Raw genomic sequence first — 25,251 nt, forward strand, 5'->3', positions numbered from 1 at the left:
TCTGTCCAAAAATAAAAAAGACAAAACCAGTGAAAAAAAAGGAAACAAAAAATGGGGTGGAGGTTCTGATCTGAATTAGTTGGACTCAATGCTGAGAGTCCAGAAGGCTGTAAAGTACCTCATCGAAAAATGAAATGGGGTTCCTCGGGTTTACATTGAGCTTCACTGAACACTGCAAGAGGTGAAAGACAGAAAGATCAGACTGAGAGCAAGGTGTTGAACTGAAATGACAGGAAACCAGACGCTTTAGGGCAGGTTTGCTGATTGAATGGAGGTGTTCTATAAAGCAGTTCCTCAACCTGAATGTGGTATCCCAACGAAGCGGAGACCACATTGAGCAGCGAATACAAACTGTAAGTACATTGTGACCCTGCTGTAACTCGATCTACTATAGCGAGAACTTGGTATAATGCAGATCTGTCCGAATCCCCAAATTTAAATTCTGTAAATGTGGCCTCCCCCACCCCCCCCCACCAAATATTAAACACAGCCACCCACTTGAAAAAAAGATAAATTAAAAGCGGCTGTCTAATTATTTGATTGATTTTATACAGCCCCTGCTTTACACCCTGAGCAGGAGGACGAGAAACTGTAGGTACACATGTGCAAAGTTGGACCTGGCACTAGCAAGATCTGAGTGCTAGGTACCAGCAAAGACATAGTTATGAAAAAACATTGGGTGCGATTCTCCCTCAAAATGTCAAAGTTAACTTGTGGTGGGTTTTTCAGGGAGTTTCCCGCTGCTTCTGCCGGCAAATTCCCCACCGCTATTCAATGACATTTAGTCACTTTTTTGGGTCTTGGGAAGTTTCTCACCGGTTTAGTTCACACTTAGAATTTTTTTTAGCACTGGGGAGCTGAAATCAGAGATCGGGCCGCCATTTTGAAAGGGTGCCCGATCTCTCAGTGAGCATGTGTGCCCCCACACCCCCTACCCATGGGAAATGTCACACCCCACACACATAGGGGGGGTAGTGCCCAAGTGAGGACACCCCGCTATAGGGTCCTTGGGGGCCCCCCTCTTCAAGTCCCCCCCCCCCCCCAAGGCACCCTGGCACTCGGGCACCCTTGCACTGCCACCCAGGCAGTGCTCCTGCTGACTTGGCAGTGCCATCTGGGCACCTTGGCAGTGCCAGGATGGAAGTTCCAAGGTGCCCACATTCCAGGAGGAGGGCCAGGGAACCACCCTGCACTTACCCTGGCCACCTTGGGGTCTCCGGTGGCCCAGGAGACCCCCGGGTGCCATGTTTGTGTGGACTAGCACTGATCGGCACCCAGCTGCAGCCTCCCTGGAGAAACTGCAGAATCGCGGGAGACTGGTGGATCCCGCGCAGGTAGGTCGTAAATAGGTTTACGACCTACTTCCGCGAGCGTCATTCAGTCTGTGCCTTTTGGGGCAGGGTTCCGACTCTTGACGCGGGACTTCGGAGAATCCCGGGAGGCGCTCAACGCGGCCAGAGAATCGCACCCACAGTCTCAACTATAATGTAATCTCGAGATGTGGTCACGACAAGTACGCCACTGTTTCATCTGAAAGAAAAGTGTTTTAGAACTTGGGTGGCATGAAGGGAGGAAGGTAAAAGGGCAGGTCCAGAATCAGCAGTATTTTCAGCTCTGAAGAAGTCATACGGACTTGAAACACTAACTCTGTTTCTCTCTCCACAGATGCTGCCAGACCAGCCGAGTTTCTCCGGCATTTTTTATTTTTCATTCTGCAATAGTTTACTTTGGTATTAGTATTTATTTTTACTTTGTATCTATCTGTGCCGAGAGTCATCAACTCTCAGCACAAAAGGTTATTTCTTCAATTAATCCTGCAAAAGCACCCACTCTTCTACACCAAACGTCAACAAATGATGACCTCTCATAACAACCCACTGACAATAATTAATGCAAATTTAACTTGGTTTTTAGGTATTTGCATGCAATTAAGTATCAAGGTCTGATTTCTGCTGAATATCCATGGGCTCCTCAAAACACTGCCAAACACTTCAATTGCTTCTACTCTAATGTACAATAAACATTTCCCCAACTCCCATTTATTCTTTGGGGGAATTAAGATTTATGGAATTTCATGTATCATAAGGTCTGACTTCAACTGGACATTGGACAAGTGTGAATGAGTGACAGACGACAGCACAACAGGCAACACTTTGGCATATTTCCAGTATAACTTTGGTGTTAGAGTACCTGTTCTTGTGTTCAATAAGGAGGTGATACAGTTTAGCCACTTCTCCAGTACCATAAAGATAGTCAGCCTGGTCTATAATTTCTTCCACTGTAAATGCAAAAAATATTTGAATCGCATTAAACAAAGTCATACATTTGTATGTTACAATTTAAAAAGTGCAGATATTTCTGCTAGTATCATACATTATCAAAGCACACGACTGAGAAACTCATCAAGTAGTAACGCCATACTGTAGGTCCATAAAGTATGTACACCAGTTTAAGGACATTGAGAGTGTGTTGCTGGAATATAGAATCGGATGCCAACTTCATCTCACATTCTTGATGACATTAAAGAAGTTATGGTTTGTTCGCATAGATGATGCTCACGGGTTGCAATACGGACATTTTCTGAACTATTTTTGAAAGAAAAGATGTGTTCCTGAACTCTATTTTGCTGGGTAAACATTAAAAGGAATTAGCAATTGTTTCTGGATCCCAATCTGTGTCACCATTTTCAACCCCATTTATACAAATGTAACTAGATGGAGTTCCACAACTGCATTTTCTCAATATTTCTGAAGGTGGGCCTAGTTAATACTACAGGAGACAAATTTAGAACCAAATGCTGCACCGTAAGTGAACAGTTAACTATGATCAGATTCATGTGGTTCACTCAATGCAACTTATATCTGCCAGAAGAACAATGCAAATAATATCCAACACCACTTCAGTGGATTGTCTTTCTCTGCTCGTAATGAGTCTCCTCTGCATCTTGCCTTTTCTAGACACTCTGGCTAAGCTGCTGCTTTTGTAGCAAAAGCTCGACTGATTTTTAGTGGTCCTACATTCGCTGCTTCATCACAGTCAGTTAAAGATCAAAAACCACGCAATGTAGTAAGTGTGAGGCATTTATCAACCACATTGCTCAGTTTTAAGGGAGAATGGTCAAAAGATTCTGGAATTGCAAGAATTTACATAACAGACCATAACATGGAAGGATAAATATGTTATCCTACTTCCCCATCGTATTTGCTCAGAAAGGGAGTGAAATGAACTATTCTAAAGAGTGGTTCCTCCTTATTTGCTAGCTCTAATGTATATTCTCCCCAGTCAACAAAACTGACTTTAGTCCATGCATTTTTATATCCATTCAATAGATGGCAGTATTGCAGTACAAGTTGATAGATTGTTTCTAGAAAAAGAAAATATAAGTTCCAAATTCATATCGGATGCAAAATGTTGACTCTGTGTCTCTCTCCACAGATGCTGCCAGGCCTGCTGCGTTTTCCATGCACTTTCTGTTTTTGTTTCAGATCGACTGGACCCACTGCATTTTGCTTTTATTTACATGAAAAGACAAGATGGACCAGCAGTTCCATCAGGTCTTTCCTATGTCGTTATGTTGCAAGCTATGTGTCATGTGACCCCAGTCATGCAATCATCTGGGAGAAAATCCACTGCTATTCTCAGGAAAAGAGAATAAATTCCTCGGTGACACATAAATTCTAGGCCAGCACAATGACTGTGAGGGCTGCATCACCACCCAGTACCAACCTACCTTCCACATATCAGTTTGACCACCCTCAGGAACTCCACCACCTCCCTTTTCAATGACTGCAGCAAATTGGGGCTCACTGCACAAGCCAGCAACTTGTTCCATAGATTGACGACTCTCTGTGAAAATAAATAATCTCCTGACAAATAATCTGGTTCTATACCTAAGCAACTCATACTCAAATCCTTTGCTGCTTGCTGACCTATCTAACTTAGATAGCCTATCCCTTCAATGTTTGCAAATTCTCAATCAAATCTCATTGAAGATTACATTTTTCATACAAGGTGAAATCTAAACTCTCCAAGATATAAATCATAACTAAAATCTGTAAAGGTAACTATGCTACCGTGGGCAGCACAGTAGCACAGTGGTTAGCACTATAGCTTCACAGCGCCAGGGTCCCAGGTTCGATTCCTGGCTTGGGTCACTGTCTATGCGGAGTCTGCAAGTTCTCCCTGTGTCTGGGTTTCCTCCGGGTGCTCCGGTTTCCTCCCACAAGTCCCAAAAGACATGCTGTTAGGTGAATTAGACATTCTGAATTCTCCCTCCCTGTCCCCAAACAAGTGCCGGAATGTGGCGACTAGGGGATTTTCACAGTAACTTCATTGCAGTGACATTGTAAGCCTACTTGTGACACTAATAAAGATTATTATTAAAAAAGGCCACCATCTTTTGTAGAACCCCACATTTGCACAACTTAACATGTATTTAACTTTCTCAAGATGCAAAAGTTCCATGAGATCCCCCAGCCACACCGAGGCACTGGGTGGAGAAGCTGACCTCCACTCCAACAGAACCCACCTGCAAGCGGTCAATGAGATGAAGGCGAAGACATCCACCCTCGCACCCGTTTACAACTCCGACAGGCCTGACATTCCAAATATGGCCACTAGGGGACAGGGCTCCAGATCCATCAGTAATATTTCCAAGTGGGTAATTCTACCATCAATCACATTATGATGGGAATAGTGGTGCTACTATATTCGGCCATATCAGCTGACTCACAAAATGTGTGTGTGTAGAATCATAGAATTATATAGCACAGAGAGAGGACATTCACTTCAGCATGTCTGTTCCAGCTCTTTGAAAGAAATGTCTCACTGCACTGTTTTTCCAATAACTCTGTAAATTTGCCCCCAACAAGTATTTATTCAATCCCCTTTTGAAAGTGACTATTGAATCTGCTTCCATCATGAATTCCAACAGTATGTTCCAGATTATAATCATTTGCTGCATATATAACTCGTATTCACTCCACAACTTGCTCCATTTACCAGTGATGTTTGTGCCATCACTAAGCCCACAGTTTGTAACATCGCCTGACTCTGCCCACCTGATGCTGAAATCCCCCTTCCTGCCTTCATTACCTCCAGAAGTGGCTATTCTAATGCACTCCCGACTGGTCTCCTACATTCTACCTTCTGTAAACTTGAGAACATCCAAATCTCCTGCCCATATTTTAACTTGCACCAAATACTGTTCATCTATCACCCACGTGCTTGCTGATCGACATTGGCTACAGGTCAAGCAAGGTCTTGATCTTAAAATTCTTATTTTCAAATTCCTTCAATGCCACATCCCCTCCCTACATCTGTAAACTACTCCTGCCCCCAAACCTTCAGATATTTGCACTCCTCTAGTTCTAGTCTGGGCACCACCCTCTTAATTCAGTGGCCTGGACGCCAAGCTCTGGAAAAATGTCCCCGGCACCTCTCTATCGCGCTTTACTCCTTTAAGGCACTCCTTAAAACCTACCACTTTGACCAAACCTTTGGTCTTTTGACCTGACATCTCCTTATGTGGCTTGGTGTCGTACTTTCAGGGCCCAAGACAAACAGATCTGAAAGTTTTTGTGACAAAGTATCACATAATTATAGCACTTTGTGATTTTTCTCCTTGTAACCCCACACAAACCTGCCTATTTTTTTCAGTTAAAAATAATTCAATTTAAACACAAAGAAAATAATTTAAGATCGATACTTTCCCTTTTTAAAAAAATAAATGTTTTATTAAAAAGCTTTTCAAACCAACGTTTTTACATAACAAAAATAGAAGTACAAATAATAATAAAAAAGAATTATTAAACAAGGTGGGTGTTGTCTTCCTATAAAACGTACATTATATCAACAGTTCCCCCCCCCCACCTGAGCCCCCACCCCCCATTCCCCCCTCCCCCCAGGATGCTACTGCTGCTGACAATTACTGCTCCCCTAGAAAGTCAAGGAAAGGTTGCCACCGCCGGGAGAACCCCATCAAGGACCCTCTCAAGGCGAACTTTATTCGCTCCAGGCTGAGGAACCCCGCCATATCGCTAACCCAGGTCTCCACACTCGGGGGTTTCGAGTCCCTCCACATTAACAAGATCCGTCTCCAGGCTACCAGGGAGGCAAAGGCCAGTACCTCGGCCTCTTTTGCTTCCTGCACTCCCGGATCCTCCAACACCCCAAATATCGATACTGTTGGACTCGCCTTCACCCGAGTGTCCAAAATCCTAGACATCACCCTCGCAAACCCCTGCCAGAATTCTTTAAGCGCCGGGGGGAGGGTCCCTCTCTCCTTTGCCTCATTGAAGGTTCTTAGCAGGGGCGAGCTCAGTAGCTCCGAGAACTTCTTATAAAAGTCTACAGGGAAGTCATCTGGACCCGGGGCCTTGCCCGACTGCATGCTTGCCAGCCCCCTGACTACCTCCTCCAACTCAATTGGGGTCCCCAATCCCTCCGCCCCCTTCACTTCCACCCACGGGAACCTCAACCAGTCCATAAACTGCCTCATCCCTTCCCCCTCCCCGTGGGGTTCCGACTCGTATAACTTCCCGTAGAACTCCCTGAAGACTTCAGTGACCCTCTCTGGACTCAGCACCATGTTGCCCTCCTTATCTCGCACTCCCCCAATCTCTCTAGCCGCCTCCCTCTTGCGCAGCTGGTGCGCCAGCATCCTACTCGCCTTCTCCCCATACTTGTAGACTGCCCCTTTCACTTTCCTTAACTGCATCCTACTCCGCCTTCCCCGTGGTCAGAAAATCGAATTCCGCCTGAAGTTTCCGGCTATCGTTCAGCAGCCCCCCCCTCTGGGGCCTCCGCGTATCTCCTGTCTACCCTGAGTATCTCTCCCACCAGCCTCTCCCTCTCCTTCTTCTCTCTGTGGGACCTGATGGAGATGAACTCTCCCCTAACGACCACCTTCAAAGCCTCCCACACAACTGCCACCATTACCTCCCGTGTCATTCGCTCCCACATAGTTCTCAATGCTCCTCCCTATTTGCCCACACACCTCTTCATCCGCCAGCAGCCCCACATCCAGTCTCCAGAGAGGGCGCTGACCCCGCTCCGCCCCCAGCCACAGGTCCACCCAGTGCGGGGCATGGTCCGTAACCGCAATGGCCGAGTATTCGGCCCCCTCCACTCTCGGGATCAGCGCCCTACTCAACACAAAGAAGTTTATCCGGGAATAGACTTTATGGACGTGGGAGAAAAAGGAGAACTCCTTCGCCTTGGCCGCGCACACCTCCACGGGTCCACCCCCCCCATCTGGCCCATGAACTGCCACAGGGCCCTGGCCACCGCCGGCCTCTTTCCCGACATGGACTTGGAACGGTCCAAAATCGGGTCCAAGACCGTATTAAAGTCCCCTCCCATAATCAGGTTACTTGACTCCAAGTCTGGGATCCTACCCAACACCCGCCTCATAAAGTCCGCATCGTCCCAGTTCGGGGCATACACATTCACTAGCACCACCCGGGCCCCCTGCAGCTTGCCACTCACCATTATGTACCTGCCCCTCTTGACCGTCACGATACTCCCCGCCTCAAATGCCACTCGTTTACTAACCAAAATTGCCACCCCTCTGGTCTTTGAGTCTAACCCAGAGTGAAACACCTGCCCCACCCATCCTTTCCTTAGCCTCGTCTGATCCGCGAGCATTAAGTGCATCTCTTGCAACATGGCCACGTCCGCCTTCAACCCCTTTAAATGCGAGACCTCTTGACCGGCCCATTCAGGCCCCTCACGTTCCACGTGATCAGCCTGGTCGGGGGGCTGGCCACCCCCCCATCCTGCCGACTAACCATCTCCCTTTTTCGGCCAGCCACGTGCCCCCGCTTCCCAATTCCAGCCCTCCCCTTGGCGGCCCCCCAGCCCGACTCTCCATCCATTCCCCTCACCTGGCTCCCTTTCAGTCAGCACAGCAGCACCCCCGCCCCCCCACCCCACCAAGCATCCGCCTAGCTCTTATTTACCCCCACTATACTTCCATGGGACAACTCACCCAAGCTGATCCCGGCCGCTCCCGTACTTTCCCTTTTATTAAATGCAAACTTAAATTTTAATTTCAGTGAATCGAAGTATCAAAATCGCTTAACTCGCAATCCATAATTAATTAAAATCAAATCTTCGTCCACTTCCCAGTGTCAAAATGCTGTGGAAACAGGGCGGCACAGTGGCACAGTGGTTAGCACTACTGCCTCACGGCGCCAAAGATCCAGGTTCGATCCCGGCCTCGGGTCACTGTCCCTATGGAGTTGCACATTCTCCCCGTATCTGGGGATGTGCTGGGTAGTTGGGTTGGCCACGCTAAATTGCCCCTTAATTGGAAAAAAAAATGGGTACTCTTATGTTTATTTTTAAGAATGCTGTGGAAACACCATATAATACTTAATTTGGCCAGTATGTCAAGCACAATAACATAAGTAAATAACATCAACTGCTCATGGAGATTACGGCCTGGATATTCGCTGAGTCTTTAAAAATGGAGGGTAGAATCTGATTCTGGGATTCCCACCGCCCAATCCTGGGCGGGATTCTCCGCTCCGCGCCGGTTGGGAGAATCGCCTGGGTCGCCAAAATTTCCCGCGACGCCGGTCCGACGCCCTCCCGCAATTCTCCCAAGCGGCGAGAACAGCCCCATCGAGTTCCGCGCTGCGCAGGCCGGAGAATCGCCCGAGACACCCAAAATGGCGATTCTCCGACACCCCTGCTATTCTCAGGCTCGGATGGGCCGAGCGGCCGGCCCAAAACGGCGGGTTCCCCCCCGGCGCCGTCCACACCTGGTCGCTGCCGGCGGGAACAGCGCAGGAACGCTGGGGGGGGGGGGGGGGGGGGGCCTGCGCGGGGGGGGGGCCTGCACCGGGGGGGGCCTCAAATGGGGTCTGGCCCGCGATCGGTGCCAACCGATCGTCGGACTGTCCTCTCTGAAGGAGGACCTCCTTTCTTCCGCAGCCCCGCAAGATCCGTCCGACATCTTCTTGCGGGGCGGACTCGGAGAGGACGGCAACCACACATGCGCGGGTGACGCCAGTTATGCGGCGCCGGCCGCGTCATGTATGCGGCGCCGCCTTTACATGGCGACAAGGCCTGGCGCGTGTAAATGACGCGGCCCCACTCCTAGCCCATTATCGGGCCCTGAATCGGTCGGGATAGGGGCCGTCTCGCGCCGTCCAGAAACTCGACGGCGTTCACGATGGCGTGGGCACTTTGGCGCGGGAGCGGAGGATCGCGCCCCGTCTCTGGTGTTTTTTGCTGGCACAGGATAAGGATGCGGGCAATGGGCCCACGCACAATACTCCCGCCATTTCTGGTTCCATTGCTGGGTTGGGACGTTTAAAGCCCCCTCCTGCAGTTTTAGCACAATCAGGTCCCCTGCAGTAAGTAGGCATGGTTCACAGACTGGAAGAACCCCAATTTCAAATGGGGAAACAAAAAAACAACAGCCACCTGCACTCAGAATTCTTTCATTGACAGGCTTTGAAATACAAAAATAAACATTTCTTCTTTCAGTTTCAATGATTAGATGCCATATGATACGTTAGGTATGTTTTGAATAAAAGCATAAGATTATGCTTTAAAACTCAAGAAAACACTGCTTGGAATCTCTACTGTAATAATCTGAAATGACTTACTCTCCCAGAGCCATTTTAAAATGAAAAATAAACCTTCAGCTGCTTTCACTTGGAGGACAAAATAAGCAACCCCCCCTGCTCCTGGACTGCTTTCATTGACAGGACGAGACAGGGCGGCACAGTGGGCGGGGGATTGGCCCTAGGTAGGGTGCATTTTCGGAGGGTCGGTGCAGGCTCAATGGGCTGGGTGGCTTCCTTCTGAACTGTAGGGATTCTATGACATATGTAGTAATTTAGAAACATTCACATTTCCCAGGGTTTGTGATTGCAGCTGAGGCCATAATAGATGCTTGGCTGAGTTTCAAAAGCTTTGAAACCACTTATCTGAGCAAAGGGCTGTGTTCACATTTTGAGCGACAGTTTTAAGATGTTAGAAAAGGGTTATCTACTTTAATGCTGTAATGTAAATAAATGTTTGCTTTAACAACAGATAGATCACTTGAGGGGATGTTAATTTTCGAACAGGTTTTATGAATGAGTTTTTTTACATTGTGAAGTGTGTTTGATTAAATGTTCTATTAGATTGTTAAATGTTTATTTTTTAATCTCCATTTAATAAACATGGCACCTGAAATCTGCCTGTAGAGGATATTTGGTGATTCTTTAAGGAGGATATGGGGTGGGGAGGGGATGAAGAGAGCATGCAGAAGATTTAGGAATGTGAGGAGGCATGGAATAGGAATGAGGGGTATGACAGAGCAGAGCAGGGAGTGGTTGGGGATTATAAGGGAACATGGAAAAGCATAAGGGATGGGGGTGAGATGAATTGAGGATTTGAAATTCATCACTAAAAGAGGGCTGATGTCCCAGTAAGTAGAGGTGGGCGTTGGCCACACCATCTGCCCACCTCCACTGCTGCCTCAGACCGGTCCTCACTCTGCCCTTGCCTCCCCGGGCCAAAATATGGTGGCCAGGGATCTTTTTAAAGGAGATGAGTTTCCCTACTTGACCTTCCCACTCGTCTACAAAACTCCAGACATTTAGGTGAATTTATGAGGTGATAGGAAACGGAACTGTAAACCCTCCAAGGTCAGATAACATCGTGAGCCAGTTGCAGGGTAAAGAGTCTTCTGCTAAGAGCATCTCTGCTCACCATATCGATGCAAAACCGTTGCACTTTGATTAACACACATGTGTATGACTTCTACCATTAGGGATCCTAACCTATGGTGACCCAAGAGAAATCTGTGCTGTGAAGCTGTGACAAGGAACTAGACTGGACTGCTAACCACATTCCACTTCAGAGAGGTGCAGAGAGGAGGCTTCCAGTCTGGTAGTCTGAAAAGAGTTTTCACTTGAATCTAGATTTGAGAAGTGATTCCAGGTGGATTATTGCACTTCCCTATCAGTGTGACCTACAATTTCAGCGTTGACATCCTTGGGGCAGGATTCTCTGTTTGAGAGACTGAGGGCTGGATTTTCCGATTTTGCAGCCATATCCGGAGGACGTGTCTGGCCTTACAACCAAAAAGACGGCGGCGGCGCCGCACCGATGCTCTGCCCAGTGAGGGGCTAGCAGTCGCGCCACGGAAAGCCCCTGGCTTTACTTGCAAATACAGATGGAGAATGGCCAGATCCGTGGCCGCGCATGCACACGGCGTGACCTGCGCGCGGACCTGGCCTGCCAGATAGTGCACCCTGTAACCCCCTTCGCCACCCCCCACCAGTCCCCCAGCCCCCGACAAAGCCCCCCCCAGCCCCCAGCCAGCATAACGGCTCCCCCCTGACTGTGGTGGCGCTGGACACAGTCCGCATGCGCCACGCGAGGTCCCCGAAAACTGAGAGGACATGTGTCCCACACCGTCGGGAATTCGGTCCATCGGGGGCGGAGCATCGGGGGAGAGCCTCAGGTGACGTCCTGAGAACATCCCAACGGCGTGCAACGTACTCAGCAATTATGCTGTTTTTGAGGGGGCGGGGCATCTGAAAAACAGCACCGCAATGGATTCTCCAGCAACTCATCGAGCGAGATTTTGGCGTCGGCAATCAGACAATACAGCCATAAGTGCTGACGCCGGGACAGAAACAGTATTTCTATGACAACAAAATTGCTGTCGCTCCCGGAGCAATTCAACAACCGTTAATAGGCTAGCACCGCGCCACATGGAACACGAGCGATTGCAATGAGAAACGGTGTCAGATACGCCGGAGTCGGGATTGGTACTCGAGAGGTCGACAAGCTGCAGCCACATATTAGCACCCCACTCCTCACACACACCCATCCCAGCCAACAAGATGGCACTAGTTGCGCTAGATCATGCCCATCCCGTTGAAGGGTTGGCTGGGGCCAGAGGATACATTGCGGGGGAGGGGGGGGGGGGCGCTTGTTTCTCAAATTTTGAAACCACAAGTGAAACCCGCTGTCAGTAATTGAGATGGAGGCCATGGACTTCCGGGTGCGGCGATGACCAGCTAAGTCGCACGTTTCGGCAGCTCCCGGTGGAACGGACTTTTGGGCTCTTAATAGGAGCCCCATCGGCAAATTTAACGGCAAATAACACTGTGCGGTAATCCAGAAGGGAATCCCCCCTGGACACGGATGGAAAAAAGAGAGGAAAGTAGCCGGATTGCGGTGGATCCTCAAGAGCAGCGGCCAGGAAGGCAGGCACAAAGCAAGATGGCGTCGGAAGGAGGAAGTTTAATATGGGGCCCTGACCAACAAGAGTTCCTGCGACGTTGCGTAGATGAACTCAAAAAGGAGATGAAGAAGGAGCTGTTGGCCCCGATATTACAAGCGATTGAGGGACTAAAGGAGGAGCAAAAGACCCAGGAACAGGAGCTTCGGGTCGTGAAGGCAAAGGCTGCTGAGAATGAGGACGACATACAGGGCCTGGTGGTGAAAACGGAGATCCACGAGGCACAACACAAAAGATGTGTGGAAAGGCTGGAGGTGCTGGAGAACAATGCGAGGAGGAAGAACTTAAGGATTCTTGGTCTTCCCGAAGGTGCAGAAGGGGCGGACGTCGGGGCATATGTGAGCACGATGCTGCATTCGTTAATGAGATCGGAGGCCCCGACGGGTCCGCTGGAGGTGGAGGGAGCCTATCGGGTTATGGCGCGAAGACCGAGGGCTGGAGAAATTCCTCGAGCAATAGTTGTGAGATTTCTCCGATACAAGGACAGGGAGATGGTCCTCAGATGGGCCAAGAAAACTCGGAACAGTAGATGGGAGAATGCGGTGATCCGCGTGTATCAAGATTGGAGTGCGGAGGTGGCGAGAAGGAGGGCAAGCTTTAATCGGGCCAAGGCGGTGTTGCATAAAAGGAAGGTCAAATTCGGAATGTTGCAACCGGCAAGACTGTGGGTCACACATCTAGGGAAACACCACTATTTCGAAACGGCAGACGAGGCGTGGACATTTATTGTCGAGGAGAAGCTGGAGTGAGCGGGCCAGAAAAAGAACGTTTGGGACAAAAGTGGGGGGGTGAATTTGTGGGATGAAGGGGGGAATAGGGGGAAGAGAGGACTTCCCAGATTGTTAAACCTGCGACCCTGTAACTTCTCTCTCTTCCCCATGTCGTGGGGGAGGGGGTGAGGGAGGATGATGAGCTGTGGGCGCCGGCCATTGGGGGCGGGGCCAAAAGGGGAAGCGCGGGCTTTGTTCCCGCGCTATGGTAATCATGGCGGGAACAGGGAAGCAGGAAGGAGGGGGCCTCTCACAGTGTGAGCCGAGGTCACGGGGGGAAGCCGAGGTCGGCCAGAGTTTGCTGACTTCTGGGAGCAACATGGGGGGTGCAATTACGCTAGCTTGGGATCTAGCGGGGGGGGGGGGGGTTAACTGGGTTGCTGCTGCTGGGGAGAAGGGGGAGCTGGTATGGGAGGGGGGGTCGGGGCGGGGGGGCGCCGCCTGGGGGGGATACAGCTACGTGGGAACCGGGTGAGGAGCTGGATTGAAAAAGGAAATGGCTATGCGTCAGGGGGGGGGGGGGGGGGGGGGTAAAGAGCCCCCCAACCCGGTTGATCACGTGGAATGTGGGAGGGCTGAACGGGCCGATTAAGAGGGCACGGGTACTTGCACACCTAAAGAAACATAAGGCAGATGTGGTTATGCTCCAGGAAACGCATCTGAAGCTGACAGACCAGGTTAGACTTCGCAAAGGATGGGTGGGGCAGGTGTTTCATTCGGGGCTAGATGCAAAAAACAGGGGGGTGGCCATACTAGTGGGGAAGCGGGTAATGTTTGAGGCAAAGACTATAGTGGCGGATAGTGGGGGCAGATACGTGATGGTGAGTGGCAAACTGCAAGGGGAGGCGGTGGTATTAGTGAACGTGTATGCCCCGAACTGGGATGATGCCAATTTTATGAGGCGTATGTTAGGACGAATCCCGGACCTAGAAGTGGGGAAGTTGGTAATGGGTGGAGACTTTAATACGGTGCTGGACCCAGGGCTGGACAGATCGAGGTCCAGGACCGGAAGGAGGCCGGCTGCAGCTAGGGTGCTTAAGGATTTTATGGTGCAGATGGGAGGAGTAGATCCCTGGAGATTTAGTAGACCTAGGAGTAAGGAGTTTTCGTTTTTCTCCTATGTACATAAAGTATTTTCACGAATAGATTTTTTTGTTTTGGGAAGGGCACTGATCCCAAAGGTGACGGGGACGGAGTACACGGCTATAGCCATCTCGGATCATGCTCCACACTGGGTGGACCTGGAGATAGGGGAAGAAAAACAACAGCTTCCACCCTGGAGAATGGACATGGGATTATTGGCAGATGAGGGGGTGTGTTTAAGGGTGAGGGGGTGTATTGAAAGGTACTTGGAAATTAATGATAATGGGGAGGTACAGGTGGGAGTTGTCTGGGAGGCACTGAAGGCAGTGGTTAGAGGGGAGCTGATATCTATTAGGGCACATAAAGGAAAGCAGGAGGGTAGGGAAAGGGAGCGGTTGTTGAAAGAACTGCTGAGGGTGGACAGACAATACGCGGAGGCACCGGAGGAGGGACTATACAGGGAAAGGCAAAGGCTACATGTAGAATTTGACTTGTTGACTACGGGTAAGGCAGAGGCACAATGGAGGAAGGCACAGGGTGTACAGTACGAATATGGGGAGAAGGCGAGTAGGTTGTTGGCCCACCAACTGAGGAAAAGGGGAGCAGCGAGGGAGATAGGGGGGGTGAGAGATGAGGAGGGAGAGATGGAGCGGGGAGCGGAGAGAGTGAATGGAGTGTTCAAGGTATTTTATGAAAGATTATATGAAGCGCAGCCCCCGGACGGGAAGGAGAGAATGATGTGCTTTCTGGATCAGCTGGAATTTCCTAAGGTGGAGGGAGGAACAGGAGAGAGTGGGGCTGGGAGCACAGATTGAGACGGAGGAAGTAGTGAAAGGGATTGGAAGCATGCAGGCGGGGAAGGCCCCGGGACCAGACGGATTCCCAGTTGAATTCTATAAGAAATATTTGGACTTGCTGGCCCCGCTACTGATGAGAACCTTTAATGAGGCGAGGGAAAGGGGGCAGCTGCCCCCGACTATGTCAGAGGCAACGATATCGCTCCTCCTAAAGAAGGAAAAAGACCCGCTGCAATGCGGGTCATACAGGCCCATTTCCCTCCTGAATGTGGATGCTAAGATTCTGACCAAGGTAATGGCAATGAGGATAGAGGATTGTGTCCCGTGGGTGGTCCATGAGGACCAAACTGGGTTTGTGAAGGGGAGACAGCTAAATACAAATATACGGAGGCTGCTAGGGGTAATGATGATGCCCCCACCAGAGGGGGAAGCGGAGATAGTGGTGGCGATGGATGCCGAGAAAACATTTGATAGAGTGGAGTGGGATTATTTGTGGGAGGTGTTGAGGAGATTTGGCTTTGGGGACGGGTATATCAGGTGGGTACAGTTGCTGTATAGGGCCCCGATGGCGAGCGTGGTCACGAATGGATGGGGGTCTGACTATTTTCGGTTCCATAGAGGGACGAGGCAGGGATGTCCTCTGTCCCCGTTATTGTTTGCATTGGCAATTGAACCCCTGGCCATGGCACTGAGGGGTTCCAGGAAGTGGAGGGGAGTACTTAGGGGGGGAGAAGAACACGGGTATCTCTGTATGCGGATGATTTGTTGCTATATGTGGCGGACCCGGCGGAGGGGATGCCAGAGATAATGCGGATACTTGGGGAGTTTGGGGATTTTTCAGGGTATAAACTGAACATGGGGAAAAGTGAGCTATTTGTGGTGCATCCGGGGGAGCAGAGCAGAGAGATAGAGGATTTACCGTTGAGGAAGGTAACAAGGGACTTCCGGTACCTGGGGATCCAGATTGCCAAGCATTGGGGTACATTACATAGGCTTAATTTAACACGGTTGGTGGAACAGATGGAGGAGGATTTCAAGAGATGGGACATAGTGTCCCTGTCATTGGCAGGTAGGGTGCAGGCGGTTAAAATGGTGGTCCTTCCGAGATTTCTTTTTGTGTTCCAGTGCCTCCCGGTGGTGATCACGAAGGCTTTTTTCAAAAGAATTGAGAAGAGCATTATGAGTTTTGTGTAGGCTGGGAAGACCCCGAGAGTGAGGCGGGGATTCTTGCAGCGTAGTAGGGACGGGGGGGGGGCTGGCACTACCGAGCCTAAGTGAGTTCTACTGGGCCGCCAACGTTTCAATGGTGTGTAAGTGGATGGGAGAAGGGGAGGGAGCGGCATGGAAGAGATTGGAGAGGGCGTCCTGCAGGGGGACTAGCCTGCAAGCAATGGTGACGGCCCGTTGCCGTTCTCACCAAAGAAATACACCACAAGCCCGGTGGTGGTGGCTACATTGAAAATTTGGGGGCAGTGGAGACGGCATAGGGGAGGGACGGGAGCTTTGGTGCGGTCCCCGATAAGAAACAATCATAGGTTCGTTCCGGGGAGAATGGATGGGGGATTTGGAGCATGGCAAAGAGCTGGGGTAGTACAATTAAGAGATCTATTTGTAGATGGGATGTTTGAAAGTCTGGGAGCGCTGACGGAGAAATATGGGTTGCCCCAAGGGAATGCATTTCGGTATATGCAATTGAGGGCTTTTGTGAGGCAACAGGTGAGGGAATTCCCGCAGCTCCCGACGCAGGAAGTGCAGGATAGAGCGATCTCAGAGACATGGGTGGGGGACGGTAAGGTGGTGGACATATACAGGGAGATGAGGGACGAGGGGGAGATCATGGTAGATGAGCTGAAAGGGAAATGGGAAGAAGAACTGGGGGAGGAGATAGAGGAGGGGCTGTGGGCTGATGCCCTACGTAGGGTAAACTCATCGTCCTCGTGTGCCAGGCTAAGCCTGATACAATTTAAGGTGCTACACAGGGCGCATATGACTGGAGCACGGCTTAGTAAATTTTTGGGGGTAGAGGATAGGTGTGCGAGATGCTCGAGAGGCCCAGCGAATCACACCCACATGTTCTGGTCATGCTCGGCACTACAGGGGTTCTGGGTGGGGGTGGCAAATTGCTTTATATTTATATTGCTTTATGGTTGTATAAAAGAAACACTACGTATTGTTATGTTTGGCCAAAAAAACCTGAATAAAATATATATTTTTAAAAAAAGTAATTGAGATGGAGTATCACGAAAGCCCCGGAGGATACCGGGTCAGGCCCTCTAATGATATGCGAAGGGCGTTTAGTGTACAGGGGGAGTAGAACGCACTGACACTGCGGTCGAGGCACCCGACAATGGCATTCTGGCGGGCGCCTGGCGCTGGCCCCGATTTTGGCTTCACAACCAATTCTCCGCCTGATCGCCTTTCCCGATTTCGGCTGATAGAGAATCCCGCCCTAGGTGTCTGTTCTTATAGCGGTAGTAGAAGCACAATTAAGTATACAATCAGAACCTAGACAGAGATGTAGAAATTTGGTTCCATTGCATCTGGTCTTTGGCGCTACTCTGTGCCAAAATGGAATTAGGGTCATGCATGCACTAATCTTCTCTGCCAGTGCCACTTTGGTAAACAGGAGATGTCCTTTACGCCCACCAGAAACAGGTTAGAGGCTATTTGCATAATCAAATAAGCAGCATAATCCATTCCTCTGTGCCCTCTTTCAACTTTGGTTGGTGTCTGCTCAGCCAGTGTAGTATAAAAGATCAATAGAAGGGATATGCTAATGTATGCCATAGATAATGCTGCACTGCTGACATCAGTCAGTCACCTGTTAGACTCTGGAGAAAGAATTTTGAATCAGGCCCAGGAGCTATGTGCCTGCTCTGTAACCTGTTGCTATGCAGTACTAATAAACAAGCAATATGCAGATACCAGAGTATGCTGTAGTCTGTGTATTAGTCAAGTACCACACCTAGAGTCCAGGTATGGAGGACAATCTCAGAACAGCCAACACCTGTGCTGATTGTCTCCAGAAAAAACGATGCTAAGCAGGAAGGAACAAAGAAAAAGGTCATCACTCACTTTAATCACCATCCCTCCTGGTTCTGAGATCCATGACCAGAATCCCAACACTGACCATCAGGTCTCCCCCCACCATCTCCCCCCCCCCCCCCCCTGCCCCCCTGATCTCTGTCATGATATCCATATTAACATATCATGGTGCAATCACACACACACACTGATGGACAGGTAGATGGACCAATCAACACACACGCAACATCACAGCCAATCACCAGTGAGAGCACACGCACTATAAAACAGGGAACACCACAGTTGCCGCTCATGCTACGAGGAGATAGCTCAGAGCACAGAGCTCACAGCGTGCCACTCAGACATACACCATGTGCTGAGTGCCTCTCTAAGATAGTGCTAGGGCTGGGTCCACAGGTTAACTGGTGAAGTACGAACCACAGCCAGAAGTTAACAGTTGTTATTGTACAGAATAATAAAACAGAGTTGTACCAACTACAACCGTGTTGTTTCATTTGTATATCGTAACACCCAACACGACATGATACCAGGACTGGAAACTCGCCAGCAACTGTGAGACTTACCTGCACCTCTTCAGAGATCCGCCATCCTGCACCATGGACACCATCAGCCCGCCGCAGCCGCTCCAAATCGCTGGAAATCTCGGCGTCAACTGGAAGCTGTTTAAACAGCGCTTCCAGCTCTTCTTAGAAGCCACAGACAGGGAGAATGCATCCGACACCAGGAAGATCGCCCTCCTCTCCACAGCGGGGCAACACGCCATCCACAATTACAACTCCCTGGCATTCGCGGAAGGCGAGGACAAGACGAAGTACAAGGCGGTCCTTCTAAAATTTGAGCAACACTTCAGCGTTGAAGTGAATGAGAGCTTCGAGAGGTACCTCTTCAAGCAGCGCCTGCAGGGTAAGGATGAGCCTTTTCAATCTTTTTTGACACACCTCCGTATCCTCGCGCAGTCCTGCGGCTATGAGGCCACCTCCGATTCCACGATTCGGGACCAGATAGTTTTTGGGGTCACCACGGACATCCTACGCCAGCAGCTCCTCAAAATATAGTGCCTCACCCTAGCCACCGCCATCGAAACCTGCGTCCTCCACGAACACGCGACCAGCCGGTACTCCCAAATCCAGGTGGCCGAATCGGCACAGCAGGGGTCCTACGAGGCCGAGCGGGTCCAGTCAAAGACAGACAGAAAGCGCACTTCGTAAGCATTGCGTGGTCAAGGAGACACAGCCTGAGTGAGTGAGACACAGGCAGAGTGAGAATTTGGTAATTTGGTGCAGTGAGGTAATTCGGTGAAGAGTGGGAGAAGGTGCTTTTTCCCGACTGTTTTGTTCTCTCTCTTTCTTCGGGCCTAATTTTGGGAGCCGTTCGGAGGAGGAGGAGCATTCTCTGTGAGTATAGAAAACCTAACGGTAACTTCCTGTTTTCAATTTTTTCCCCCGAAAAGTGACGTCAGAGGGAAACTGTGATCTGATTGGTTGATAGCAAATCTGCCCCAAATTTTTTTTTAAAACACAGCTAAACTCGTAAACTTAAATTAAACTAATTAATTAATTAGTGATGGCTGGTCAGGTGATGTGCTTGAGCTGCTTGATGTGGGAGCTGGCAGATCCCATTGCGAGCTGCAGCGACCACATCTGCAGTAAGTGTTGGCTGCTCGAAGAGCTCCGGCTCAGAGTTGATGAGCTGGAGTCTGAGCTTCAAACACTGAGGCACATCCGGGAGGGGGAGATTTACCTGGACACTGTGTTTCAGGAGGCAGTCACACCTGTCAGAGTAAGTAGTTTAAATCCTGACAGTGGCCAGTGACAGCAGGGTGTGACTGCAAGTCAGGCAGGCAAAGGGAACCAGCAGTCAGGAACTCAGGAGCCTCAGCCTTTGACCCTGTCCAACAGGTATGAGGCACTTGCTCCCTGTGTGGATGGCGAACAGGGCTGCAGGAAGGAAGAGTCAGCTGACCAAGACACCATGGTTCAGCAGGCCATTCAAGGGGAGGAAGTAAATAGGCAAGTTGTAGTTGTAGGGGATTTTATTATCAGGGGGATATATAGTATCCTTTATGAGCAGGATAAAGAGTCCCGCATGGTATGTTGCCTGCCCGGTGCTAGGGTGCGGGACACCTCTGACCGGCTTGAAAGGATACTGGAGAGGGAGGGGGAGGATCCAGTTGTTGTGGTCCATGTCGGTACCAATAACATAGGCAAGTCTAGAAAAGAGGACCTGTTTAGAGATTATAAAGAACTAGGATTCAAATTAAAAAACAGGTCCTCAAGGGTCATAATCTCCGGATTACTGCCCGAGCCACGTGCAAATTGGCATAGGGAGGCAAGAATAAGGGAAGTTGACACGTGGCTGAAAGAGTGGTGTGGGGAAAGAGGGGTTCCTTTTCATGGGACACTGGCATCAGTTTTGGGACAGGGGGGGACCTATACCGTTGGGATGGTCTCCACCTGAACCGAGCTGGGACCAGTGTTCTGGCGAAAAGAGTAAAGAGGGTGGTCAATAGGACTTTAAACTAGAGATTGGGGGGGACAGGAAAGTCAGGGAACCAAGAGGTGAAGTAATCAGTGGGAAGCGTAGCTGCTTAGGAATACAAAAAATCACGAAAAGACAGAACTCAGGAGAGGTTACGATAGTCCCCATCCCACAAAATATGACACAGTGTATGGAAAGGCTCAGTAAACCAAGCTCCACCACACTAAGAAAACAAAAAGGGACAGTCAATAGAGAATTAAAGGTGCTATATTTAAATGCGCGCAGTGTACGGAACAAGGTAGATGAGCTTGTGGCCCAGATTGTGACTGGCAGGTATGATGTGGTAGGCATCACAGAGACGTGGTTGCAGGGGGTTCAGGACTGGCATTTAAACATCCAGGGATTCACAACCTATCGAAAAGACAGAGAGGTGGGCAGAGGGGGCGGGGTTGCCTTGTTAATTAGGAATGAAATTAAATCAATAGCACTAAACGACATAGGGTCAGATGATGTGGAGTCTGTGTGGGTAGAGTTGAGGAACCACAAAGGCAAAAAAACCATAATGGGAGTTATGTACAGGCCTCCTAACAGTGGTCAGGATCAGGGGCACAAAATGCACCACGAAATAGAAAGTGCATGTCAGAAAGGCAAGGTCACAGTGATCATGGGGGACTTCAATATGCAGGTGGACTGGGTAAATAATGCTGCCAGTGGACCCACGGAAAGGGAATTCATTGAATGTTTACAGGAGGGCTTTTTGGAACAGCTTGTGATGGAGCCCACGAGGGAACCGTCCATTCTGGACTTAAGTGTTATGTAATGAGCCAGACTTGATTAAAGATCTTAAAGTAAGGGAACACTTAGGAGGCAGTGATCATAATATGGTAGAATTCAATCTCCAATTTGAAAGAAAGAAGGTAGAATCAGTTGTAAAGGTGTTACAGTTAAATAAAGGTAATTACAGGGGCATGAGGGAGGAACTGACGAAAATCGACTGGGAGCAGAGCCTAGTGGGAAAGACAGTAGAACAGCAATGACAGGAGTTTCTGGGAGTAATTGAGGACACAGTACAGAGGTTCATCCCAAAGAAAAGAAAGGTTATCAGAGGGGGGATTAGGCAGCCATGGCTGACGAAGGAAGTTAGGGAATGCATCAAAGCAAAAGAGAAAGCCTATAATGTGGCAAAGAGTAGTGGGAAGTCAGAAGATTGGGAAGGCTACAAAAACAAACAGAGGATAACAAAGAGAGAAATAAGGAAAGAGAGGATCAATTATGAAGGTAGGCTAGCCAGTAACATTAGGAATGATAGTAAAAGTTTCTTTAAATACATTAAAAACAAACGGGAGGCAAAAGTAGACATTGGGCCGCTCCAAAATGACGCTAGTAATCTAGTGATGGGAGACAAGGAAATAGCTGAGGAACTAAATAAGTACTTTGCATCAGTCTTCACAGTAGAAGACATGAGTAATATCCCAACAATTCAGGAGAGTCAGGGGGCAGAGTTGAATATGGTAGCCATCACAAAGGAGAAAGTGCTAGAGAAACTAAGAGATCTAAAAATTGATAAATCCCCGGGCCCAGATAGGCTACATCCTAGTGTTCTAAAGGAGATAGCTGAAGAAATAGTGGAGGCGTTAGTTATGATCTTTCAAAAGTCACTGGAGTCAGGGAAAGTCCCAGAGGATTGGAAAATCGCTGTTGTAACCCCCCTGTTCAAGAAGTGAACAAGGAAAAAGATGGAAAATTATAGGCCAATTAGCCTAACCTCGGTTGTTGGCAAGATTCTAGAATCCATCGTTAAGGATGAGATTTCTAAATTCTTGGAAGTGCAGGGTGGGATTAGGACAATTCAGTATGGATTTAGTAAGGGGAGGTCGTGCCTGACAAACCTGTTAGAGTTCTTTGAAGAGATAACAAATAGGTTAGACCAAGGAGAGCCAATGGATGTTATCTATCTTGACTTCCAAAAGGCCTTTGATAAGGTGCCTCACGGGAGACTGCTGAGTAAAATAAGGGCCCATGGTATTCAAGGCAAGGTACTAACATGGATTGACGATTGGCTGTCAGGCAGAAGGCAGAGAGTTGGGATAAAAGGTTCTTTTTCGGAATGGCAACCGGTGACGAGTGGTGTCCCGCAGGGTTCAGTGTTGGGGCCACAGCTGTTCTCTTTATATATTAACGATCTAGATGACGGGACTGGGGGCATTCTGGCTAAGTTTGCCGATGATACAAAGATAGGTGGAGGGGCAGGTAGTATGGAGGAGGTGGGGAGGCTGCAGAAAGATTTAGACAGTTTAGGAGAGTGGTCCAAGAAATGGCTGATGAAATTCAACGTGGGCAAGTGCGAGGTCTTGCACTTTGGAAAAAAGAATAGAGGCATGGACTATTTTCTAAAAGGTGACAAAATTCATAATGCTGAAGTGCAAAGGGACTTGGGAGTCCTAGTCCAGGACTCTCTAAAGGTAAACTTGCAGGTTGAGTCCGTAATTAAGAAAGCAAATTCAATGTTGTCATTTATCTCAAGAGGCTTGGAATATAAAAGCAGGGATGTACTTCTGAAGCTTTATAAAGCATTAGTTAGGCCCCATTTAGAATACTGTGAGCAATTTTGGGCCCCACACCTCAGGAAGGACATACTGGCACTGGAGCGGGTCCAGCGGAGATTCTCACGGATGATCCCAGGAATGGTAGGGCTAACATACGATGAACGTCTGAGGATCCTGGGATTATATTCATTGGAGTTTAGGAGGTTGAGGGGAGATCTAATAGAAACTTACAAGATAATGAATGGCTTAGATAGGGTGGACGTAGGGAAGTTGTTTTCATTAGCAGGGGAGACTAGGACCCGGGGGCACAGCCTTAGAATAAAAGGGAGTCACTTTAGAACAGAGATGAGGAGACATTTCTTCAGCCAGAGAGTGGTGGGTCTGTGGAATTCATTGCCACAGAGGGCGGTGGAGGCCGGGACGTTGAGTGTCTTTAAGACAGAAGTTGATAAATTCTTGATTTCTCGAGGAATTAAGGGCTAGAGAGAGAGAGCGGGTAAATGGAGTTGAAATCAGCCATGATTGAATGGTGGAGTGGACTCGATGGGCCGAATGGCCTTACTTCCGCTCCTATGTCTTATGGTCTTATTTTGCGCACTTTCCGAGGCCTCCCATGCTTGTACGCGCATAAGAGGGGACGTTGCTGCAAAGGGACGTGACGCGCAGGCGCGCTCTACGCAGGACCGAACCGCGCATGCGCGATGGCGCAATGAACGCCATGACGTCACGACCTGCGGCAACTGTGGATCCGCACACTTAAAGCGGCAATGTCCAGCCAAAACTCGACAATGCCTCCGCTGTGGCAAGATGGGCCACTACGCTGCCTGCTGTCGAGCGGCTCAACCTGCCAACGCTCCGCAATTCCACCAGCCTCGCAGGGACGTGCGGGCCATTCAGCCTCCATACACCGAGTCATGCCCTGACGACGTACAGACCGGTGATACCGACGACCGGGAACCTTTCCGCGTTGCGGTAATAGGAAGAAATCGGACAGCCGATGCCAGTGCACAGCTTTAATCCGGGTGATGAATGGTGTGCCACACTAACGGCCAACCGATCACCAATCACATTCTGCTTACACACTGGTGCCTCCGCCAATCTCCTCGCATGGTCAGCCTTCTACACCTTGAAGGTCAAACCACCGATTCGGCCATCCCACTGTCAGTTGGTCGATTATAACGGTAATGTTATCCCGGCCATGGGGTCTTGCCAGCTCGAGGTTGCACACAATTCATACACAGCCACACTGTCTTTTGAGATAGTTGGATCCACGAAGGACTCTCTGCTAGTCGCACAGGCGTGCAAGATCCTCCACCTCGTTCAGCAGGTACACGCTCTGTCTCCAGAAGGCACGTCCGATTTCCCGGATGCAGACTTTAGGGCGCAGCTCCTCTCGCTCCTCGCCCACAACCAGGAAGTTTTCAAGGGCATGGGTACACTGCCCTACACTTACAGAATATGGCTCAAACCGGACGCCACCCCGGTCATTCTCGCACCTCGTAGAGTCCCAGCACCACACAAGGACCGCCTCAAGCAGCAGCTGCAGGACCAAGGACCAAGGAGTGCTTTCCCAGGTCACGGAGCCTACGCCATGGGTCAGCTCCATGGTGTGCGTAAAAAAGCCCTCTGGCGAGCTCCGGATCTGCATCGACCCAAAGTACCTGAACAATAACATCATGAGGGAACACTACCCCATACCCAAACGGGAAGAAATCACGAGCGAAATGGCCCGGGCTAAAATTTTTACCAAGCTTGATGCCTCAAAGGGTTTTTGGCAGATTCAGCTGGATCAGTCCAGCAGGAAGCTGTGCACTTTCAACACTCCATTTGGCAGATACTGCTACAATAGGATGTCGTTTGGCATCATCTCGGCATCCGAGGTGTTCCATTGCATCATGGAACAGATGATGGAGAGCAACGAAGGTGTGCGCGTCTATGTTGATGACGTCATCATCTGGTCCACCACACCACAGGAGCACATCAGTCGTCTCCAGCGTGTCTTTGCTCGGATACGAGATCACGGCCTGCGCCTCAACCGAGCCAAGAGTTCTTTTGGCCAAACTGAGCTAAAGTTTCTGGGGGACCACATATCCCGGTCAGGGGTGCGTCCGGATGCCGACAAAGTGGCAGCCATCGCAGCCATGCTGCAGCCGGCAGACAAGAAGGCAGTGCTACGCTTTCTCGGGATGGTCAACTTCCTGGGAAAGTGTATTCCCAACCTTGCCTCGCACACAACGGCTCTTGGCCACCTGGTAAAGAAGACTACGGAGTTCCAG

The 25,251-nt window shown here is 49.6% G+C and overlaps 1 protein-coding gene across 2 annotated transcripts in view; it reads right to left on the reverse strand.

Annotated features, from left to right (window-relative positions):
• rmdn1 (regulator of microtubule dynamics 1) overlaps positions 1 to 25,251 on the reverse strand; it is a 59,651-nt gene that overhangs the window by 28,815 nt on the left and 5,585 nt on the right. For both annotated transcript variants that reach the window (XM_072467958.1, XM_072467957.1), the window contains exon 3: positions 2,191 to 2,278. In XM_072467958.1, coding sequence (XP_072324059.1) covers positions 2,191 to 2,278 — 88 coding nt within the window. The remainder of the gene's footprint in view (positions 1 to 2,190; positions 2,279 to 25,251) is intronic.

This window comes from Scyliorhinus torazame, chromosome 11 (genome assembly GCF_047496885.1).
Source record: "Scyliorhinus torazame isolate Kashiwa2021f chromosome 11, sScyTor2.1, whole genome shotgun sequence".
In the NCBI taxonomy this organism is placed as follows: Eukaryota; Metazoa; Chordata; class Chondrichthyes; order Carcharhiniformes; family Scyliorhinidae; genus Scyliorhinus; species Scyliorhinus torazame.